The sequence below is a fragment of the Theobroma cacao genome, chromosome 9 (genome assembly GCF_053813885.1).
Source record: "Theobroma cacao isolate CCN51 chromosome 9, ASM5381388v1, whole genome shotgun sequence".
Lineage (NCBI taxonomy): Eukaryota > Viridiplantae > Streptophyta > Magnoliopsida > Malvales > Malvaceae > Theobroma > Theobroma cacao.
The window spans coordinates 36704698-36712897 of record NC_142647.1 but is presented as its reverse complement, the minus strand read 5'-3'; the positions used below and the strand labels follow the sequence as shown (position 1 = coordinate 36712897).

The following is an 8200-nucleotide window of genomic DNA, read 5'->3' as shown; positions in this document are numbered from 1 at the left end:
CGCTGGCGTGTCTCAAATTCCCACTATGGCGTGTCACCAACTTTTAACTTTGACGTGTCACAGATTCCCTCCATGACGTTTCACCAACTGTGAACGCTAGCGTGTCACACATTCCCAACATGACGTTTCACAAACTCTAAACTCTACCTTACCACAGCCGTCTCACATATGGCTTGTTATAGCAGGACCATTTCCTGCTTTGGATTCACATTTTTCTCCCTTCAATTCATCACCGTATCAAGGATTTCTGATTTCACATTATTAGCCAAGCTTTTCATTCATCATGACCGATTCCTCGTTTGGATCGAGAACACAAAACCGTTAGAACTGTCCTTACCGGCTATTCACTGCCTTGATCATGGTCGTCCCCTTCGTCCATCAACTCAGGGCCCGACAGCTCATCAACTAAAGCAGTGACAGTGCATGTTTACTTCGTGCCACCAGAGGCTCTTTTCTCCTTCAAGCTTCTCCTTTTTTGCCTCGCAGCTAAGGATTTCAAACGTTTTATTCAACTTTCGCAAAAAAAAAAAAATGGATGTTTTGTACAAAATTAGATGTTCGTAAAATTCTTTACATATTTATTTTTTTTTATTTTTTATCTGTTTGAGAATGCATGCTAACGAAGATGACTCATTAAAGATATTTTTATTTCAAAATCTATTCTGGTGATTAAAAACAGTTAAAATTATTTCGAAAGTTATTTATAAAAATATGTTACTTTAAGAGCTAAAAAAATTCTCCCCCGATATTATTATGGGATCGGGATAAGATGGAAAGAGGAGAGTCAATTTCACCAGGCAGTTGACGACATTTGGCAAAGCCCTCAATATATCTACAGTGGGTTCCACTTCCTCCATTCCATATGCCTAAATGCCTCCATTTCCATTCCTTTCTTCCCTACGATAAATCCAAACTAATAACCAATTCCTCCATCTATCCTCTTATTTCTCTTGATCAAGTCATCAACTATGAAAACCCAATATCCGCTGCTGCATCTTTCGTAGAAAAACCAGAAACAAACGGAAAAACGACATCTTTTCTAGCTTTGAAATTGCATCACACTACCTGGATAGCAATCAGCAAAGCAATCTCTCTCTCTCCTTTCCATTGAGCAGTTCAAAGGCAAAAACCCAGCCAAGAAATTCAGAAATGCTACTCTCTCTTGTACAAAGCAGCTTCATTTCATCATCGACTTTCCACTCCAAAATTCACACCAACTTAAACCCTCTAAAACCCTCCTTTTTACTTCCCAAAACCCTTTTCCCAATTTTTAATACTCAACCCACCAGCAAAACATCACTCAAGCTGTCACCAAGGAATGCTACTGGAATATGTGCTTCCCTGCTTGAGGCTCCAGTGCTGTGGGCTGGTAGGCTTTGCATTTACTATGCACTATTGAAGGCTGGTTTAGCTGGATCTCAGGCTAACCCACTTGTCTCAGGTTACACATTTATTTATCATGATTGAGTCTTCATTGTTTCTCAAATGCTGATTCCTTTTGGGTTTTAATTATTTGTTATTATTATTTTTTGGTTAGGTCTGGAGAGTGGTGGTACTATTGGTGAGTCTGGTGATTTGGGGTTCTCTAAGTGGTTGGAGAACATACAAGGGAAACCAGGTTTTTGGTCTTTCTTTGTCCAATCTCTTTTTTCCATTGACACTCCATTTTCTTCATTTCCTCTCTCAGGGATGTTGATAAGATTTGGAAATGTAAGATCAACATATAGATAAAATTGTTTAATTTCTTAACATTTGGGATATGAAAGTTGAATGAAAAAAAAAAATGTCATGATAGGCTGAGTTTATTGTGAAAGAAATAGCCAGATTGATTGTATATAACTCACTTGGAGATTTGAGAGAGTTCATTATTAAGATCTCTGTGCAATTGGTTAAACATGTTTATGAAGAATTTTTGGCTGAATATTTTGTGTGTGGTGAAATTGTTGGTAGAAGTTATCAGAAGCTTTTATTGTTATCTTTTTATTTATTTATTTATTGAGAATGTATTATTAAGATATCAAGTTAATTGTTCAACTTGTTTTAATGTTCAAGATATGAAATTTAATGGTAATAATTTTTGGATAATAGCTGCGTATGGGAAAAATAAAAAACAATGTTTTGCTGAACACAGTAGGACAACCATTTTTAGATTAATATAACACACTGTTCCACCATTATTCATCAATGCACCAAAGATTTCTTATCATAACACTAAGGAGTTCAGCTTTAAGTCCATTTTTTTCATGGTCCGTCATAAAGGTAGAGAAGGAATGCTAATAACTATAAACTTGCAGAAAGAGTTAGTAATTAAATTTTGTTTACAAATGTGTGAAAAGGCTTCATTTGTTGTCATTGTCTTGTTGTTTCTAAGTGCATTGAAAATGAAAGGTTGTACACGCTTATTCTTGTGCCCCAATAGCCAATTACAGATACATACTTAGCCATTATAAATGCTAGATATTTTAGACCATATTGTGGCTGACCATGAAGCACGGACATGCCATGTACCCCTGCAAACCAGTGTCGAACAGGTGTCTGACAAAGGCATGCCTCTGACAAGGCGGAAACGTGTTGGACATGTGGGGACAGTAAAAAAAGATAAAAATCGAACATGGTCAAGACACGTCTGGACACTCGGTTGAGGGTTTCTTTTCACATTTTCTTTCTCAAATTTGGAATCAACAATCAGAGGGAAAAACCCAGATCAACCCATCAATAAAATCAAGATTTTGAACCCCAGAAAAGATAATAATATGTTATATGGTCATTGATCCATGGCCTTTCCATTGCATATCTACTTTACCCTTGTTATATTTTTCACATAAATTTTTGTTTTATTGAATTTTGAATGACAAGAGCGCCTTGTGAAGAAATTGATTATATTTGAATGAAAAAAGTATCAATATTTACATTCACATTGAATTTTTTACCCAAAATATATATATAAAAGAATATTGGTTTTATTGCTGTGTCCTGCCATAACTGTGCTTCCTAGGTGGCTGATAGGGGAATCATTTAGAATTGATAGGTGTTAACTTGATTTTATATGTTAGACTCTGCTTTGTGTTTGCAGTTGTGAAAGGTATCGCAAAACTTAACGAACTTCAAGGCTGCCTGAGTTCTATTCCACTTCAAGCTACAAAGAAGATAAGCTTATCTTTGTAGTTAATTTCTCAGTGAGCAGGCATCTCATAACGAGTTATTTTTGTAATAGATAAAAGGTTTCCAATCCCATGCCTTATTTGCTTTGAGTTGTGAACTAATATAAGTGGGGTTAAAGGCACTTGGCAGTAATTAAGTTTCTATAATTCCTGAGGAACTTATAAGTGGGGTTAAATCGTCAAAGTGTCGTGTGCTTAAAACTAATTGGAGCACTGACTCTATGAAAATTTTTATTGTTTAGATTTTTGTTTTTAAAAATAAATTTGTTATTCTTTTTTGTTTTCAGGAAAATAGCTTAGAGCTTTCTCCTGTTGAATTTCTTCATGGTCTATCGATGAGGTCTTAATTCTTATGTTGTGTTGTTTATAGCTTAGTTCTAAATTTTTGGTAACAAACATATTCTCTGAAGGACGAACTTTATAGTTAGTGAGGGAAGTAAACTGAAGGGCATTGTTTGGATTTATTCCTGATAGGATCTACTTTAATTGTTCTTGTCTTTCCCTCTTGCAGAATGAAATACTGAATATTCAACAGTTAATGCACAATGTAATTTCATATGTAGTCTAATTGTAATACCATATTCTAATTCCAATTCGTTGTATGGATCTTTTATTGTATCCCTAGCTGTATTTATGTATCTTTTGTAATCTACATGCAATCATTCTGTGTAACTGAATCATTGATTTGGGGCTTTTAGTGCTTTAATTCTTGAAGATTTATAAAACCAGGTCATTATTATTTGCTTACTTCTGTTGTCATTTTTGTTGCTAATATAATCTCAAATCAGTGCATTGCTTTCCTTGCAAGGAATAATTCTAGCTCTGTTCTGCTTGTAGACAAGGAAGCAGCTGACAAGAGAAAATTGGTCAGTAAATGGCATCCAACCACAAAAGGTACACTTAAAAGGAACTACAGGGTTCCTTCCAAATCAGAAGGGCGGCGACTACTAAAAGCAGTTGCATTCCTACTGTCAGATGATGATCATTTTACTGATGCCACTTCCCACAAGGTAATAGAACAGCAGATTTATCAGTACCTTTTTCTTGTTATTCAGTTTTATGTCCATATTTTGGAGGTGGCTTGGAATCACATGTTTTAGAAACTGTCAATTGTTTGCAGGGTTGTCAAATCAGGAGGGAGAGTGCTCATGGGGAAAGTGTGTGCTGCAATAATGTTAGAGCTCTGTTTGATGAGCTTCCTACTCCTCACCTTACAGTGGAAATTACCCCATTTCCTGCAGGGCCTCTCACCGAAAAAGATTATGTCAAGGCTGAGAAACTGGAGAGGGTTCTAAGATCTGCTCCTTCTGTTTAAAATACATTTTAAGATGTAAGGTTACCTTCATTGTATGTATCCAGTCTGTAAGGTGTACATGTTAGAATTATCAACAGGAAAATTATGCTCATCTGCTGTTGTTGTTGTACTTTACAACTGGGCAATGAGGGCTGGAAATGAGAGAAAGCAATGCACTGATTTCTGCCATGAGATGTGCGTTGAAGGCAATCATTTTTGCTGAGTTGATAATGATGGAGTTCTTCTTCATCTTCTTCATAGGCTTCAGCTCTAAGCTTGAAAGTTCCCTTTAGCAGAACTTCCAACCCCAAAAGACCCGCAGGACTATATTCTTAGCACTTTGGAGCTTTCTGGCAATCCCAAAGCCTCTCCTTTTGTTCCCTTTTCTTTTTCTGATGAAACGTTGTCCATAGGCAAACCCCAATGCCGGGAAATTGCTTGCTGATGCTTTGACTAGTGGCAATTTAGAAACCTTTTTGTCTCAGAATTTGACAATTTATTTGCCATCCTTGCCTGCATGCTTGTATTTAAAACATGAAAACATAAAACATGTTTGGTACAAAATATTTTTGCAAGTTGAAAATTATTGCACCTTCACATAAAATAAAGCTTTAATAACGATATGATTATTTTTGTTGTAATATGATACGGTATAATCGTATAATGTAATCTACTATCTTCTGTTTTCTTCGAATTTTGGTTCTTTGTTTTCCTTCTTAAAAGAATTTTCCTTCAATTTCTGTTCTTAGATTTTGCTTGATCATTTTTGTTTTTGGTTTTTCGTCCAAAGTTCAAGTTTTTGCTGTTGAGCCGTTAAAGAATCAAGATCACTTTTATAATTTTCCATTTAGAATAAGATTTTCTTTTTTGCGGTTAAGTGATAGATAAAGAGATGGACGATGAGCTCAGAGGGATTCAGTGGCTCGCCACCGTCACTGGCAGCCCCAGTGAAGCAAGACGGTGTAACAAAGCCGATATCAATGGTAGGTCCCATTATGATTGAGCACCGGTCGGCCAAAATCACATGGGACGTTGATAGTGATGTCAGCTGAGGGTGGTAGCTACCATGGTTGTTCGGTTTGGTCGTCTGCAGGTAACCTTTTCTCTCGACATCGAAAAAATAATCGACCTTTTTATAAATTATATTTATATATAGAGGGAACTACATATTTACCCTTCCTCATTAATTCCCTATAACTCTTACCCCGCACCTGTTGAAACCTTAACTCCCAAATCTTCATTCCCCCTTGTCGCACCAGTCACACCTCGTCCCCAAGCCTGCCTGCCTCGCATCACTCTGTTGCACAACTGACCTTATAACCGACTGATTATGGTTGGTCCCAGTTTGGTCGATTCCTTCACTAGCATTGGTCGGTGGCAGTTGGTTCCTTCACCTTGGTTGATTGCAACCTCCTCCACACGATCAAATCAGCCCAAGGTCCCACCAAAGTTGATATACAAACAAGCCGAGAATTGAAAATGTTTTTTATGGAAGCTAGGGTTTATGAGAGCAAAGAAGAACCTGCAAAGAGAGAAGTTCTCAGTCGAATTCAAGATATTGTAACAAATTTGATTACTCCTTTGAGGGGTTACAAAGATCAGATGGTAGAATATGCAAATGTAGTTATTTTTATTTTTTTTGCTCTTGTCGGCTTGGGGTATATGGACTTGGTTTTAACATAGACGCTTTATGTGTGCGAACATCCTATGTGAACCAAGAGCATGATTTCTTCTTTGTATTGCACAACTCCTTGGCAGAAAAGGAAGAAGTTATAGGCTTACAACTAGTTCTAGATGCTCGTGTCCCTGTACTGAAGCTTAAGTTTGATGGAATATCAATCGACCTTCTTTACGCAAGAATTTGTCTTTTGGTTGTGCCCCAAGATGTTGATGTCTCTGATGTGTTGGTATTTTACAATGTTGATGAGCCTACTGTTTGAATTCTTAATGGGCATTAGGCTGTAGATCAAATTTTGAAAGTAGTTTCAAATGTTGAGCATTTTTGCACAACACTTCTATGTTTGAAGTTCTAAGCTAAAAGGCCTAGTGTTTATTCCAATGTGTCTGGATTTCTTGGTGGTGTTAATTTTGGCTCTTCTTGTAGCTCAAGTTTGCCAGCTTTATCCTTACGCAATTCCTGATATGCTTGTTTCATGATTTTTTGAGGTCTATAAGTAGTGCTGTTGGCCAAACCCAATTATGCTTTATGCAATTGAAGAAGATGAATTTGGGATTTTTAAATGGGATCCTCGTAAAAATCCTCGTGATAGAACTCATCATATGCCAATAATTACACCTACTTATCCATGCATGAATGATAGGTATAATGTGTCCACAAGCACCCTTCAAGTCATGATGGAGCAGTTCCAATATGGTAACAACATTTGTGAGGAGATTCAACTGAATAGAGTGTGGAGTGCTTTGTTTGTGCCTTATAAGCCCTTCGAAAGCTACAAAGACTAATTGTAGGTTGATATTGTTGCAGCTGATGCTGATAACTTACGTGCTTGGAAAGGTTAGGTGGAATCCTGGCTAAGGTAGTTGACTTTGATGATTGAGTGAGGTACTTATGGGAAGTTCCAATGCCGTCCTTATCCTCATGAGTATGTAGATGCATTTAAGGCACTTGCCCATTATGCCTGTTTTATGGGTTTACAAAGGAAACATGGGGAAGTAGTTCAAAAAGGTTAGCAGTTTGATATACCAAGGTCCATTGATGAATTTGGCATCTAGTAAGCATGTAGATGTTTTGGAAACCCGGGATGGAAATCTCTATATCATATGTGCATAGAAATCAACTTCCAACATCCATTTTTCCAAATGGCTATAAACGTCCTCGAAAGCAACGGCTTACTCCCCACCATAAACTATCTCATGACAATGGTATTGCATTTACTAAATCTGGTGGGAAATGCCTTAAAAGGGAAATAGGATCCTGATAGAGAAAATAGTGAGCATAGTAGGTAAAAGAAACACTTGAATCCTGATATGAGTGAATATGTTTCTCCTCAGATTATTAGTTGTGAGCTTAACAGAATGTCTTCAGCTTGTTTTACTTCCGATGTAAAAGAAATTAATGGAGTTGTTGAAGGGATAGGGATGTCAACAAGTAGAGTACTTGCTACTTTTTAAGTACTCAAACTTTAACCCTATTAAATTATAAGATATCTGAACCCTATAATTATTTAAACAAATTTAAAAATATTACTCGAATCTGTACACTAATACCTTAAAATTATAGGTCAAAGATTCGAACATGTTAAATACCCGTTTATTACTTCCAAATTCTTTTTTCTTTCTCAACCCTCAATCTTTTTCTCCTTTCCTTGCCAGTATCACACTCAATGCCCAAACTTACAAATAATTGCAACCAACAGTCAAATCACAATTTTTGAAAAAACAGATTTTAAATTCCAAGATTTTTTTTGTATGTTTACTTAAAATTTAAAAAGTAAAAAAAAAAATTGTACTGAGTGTGATACCTTATTGAGACGTAAGAGAAAGAAAGAAAGAAGAAAAGGAAGAATAAAAAGAAAAAAGAAAAGATTTAATAGAAAGTAGAGAGAGGAGAAGCAGCACTAGGAATAGAAAGAAACAAAATTTTGAAAAAAAAGAAAGAGGAGAAAACATTGAAAGGAGAAGTGATTAAGGATGGAAAGAAACAAAAGGAAGGAGAACAACATAGTAAGAGGAGAAGCTGATGGAGGATGGAAAGAAAAAATCGAAGGAGAATAAAAGAGAGGCT

General features: G+C 36.3%; 1 protein-coding gene and 1 pseudogene across 1 annotated transcript; both read left to right on the top strand.

The window, feature by feature from the left end:
- The first annotated feature begins 837 nt into the window (after positions 1-837).
- Positions 838-4644, top strand: LOC18589633 (6,7-dimethyl-8-ribityllumazine synthase). The gene is made up of 4 exons (XM_007014686.3): positions 838-1441; positions 1538-1618; positions 3999-4171; positions 4282-4644. The coding sequence occupies exons 1-4, from the start codon at positions 1150-1152 to the stop codon at positions 4474-4476; spliced, it is 741 nt and encodes a 246-aa protein (XP_007014748.2). The 5' UTR covers positions 838-1149; the 3' UTR covers positions 4477-4644.
- Positions 4645-5343: 699 nt separating this feature from the next.
- Positions 5344-7394, top strand: LOC18589632 (nuclear poly(A) polymerase 4 pseudogene; annotated as a pseudogene).
- The last annotated feature ends 806 nt before the right edge of the window (positions 7395-8200 follow it).

Coding starts and splice junctions, on each gene's coding strand:
- LOC18589633 (XM_007014686.3), top strand. CDS start 1,150: ATGCTACTCTCTCTTGTACAAAGCAGCTTCATTTCATCATCGACTTTC. Junction 1,619..3,998: donor GAACATACAAGGGAAACCAG/GTTTTTGGTCTT, acceptor TTCTGCTTGTAG/ACAAGGAAGCAGCTGACAAG. Junction 4,172..4,281: donor CTGATGCCACTTCCCACAAG/GTAATAGAACAG, acceptor AATTGTTTGCAG/GGTTGTCAAATCAGGAGGGA.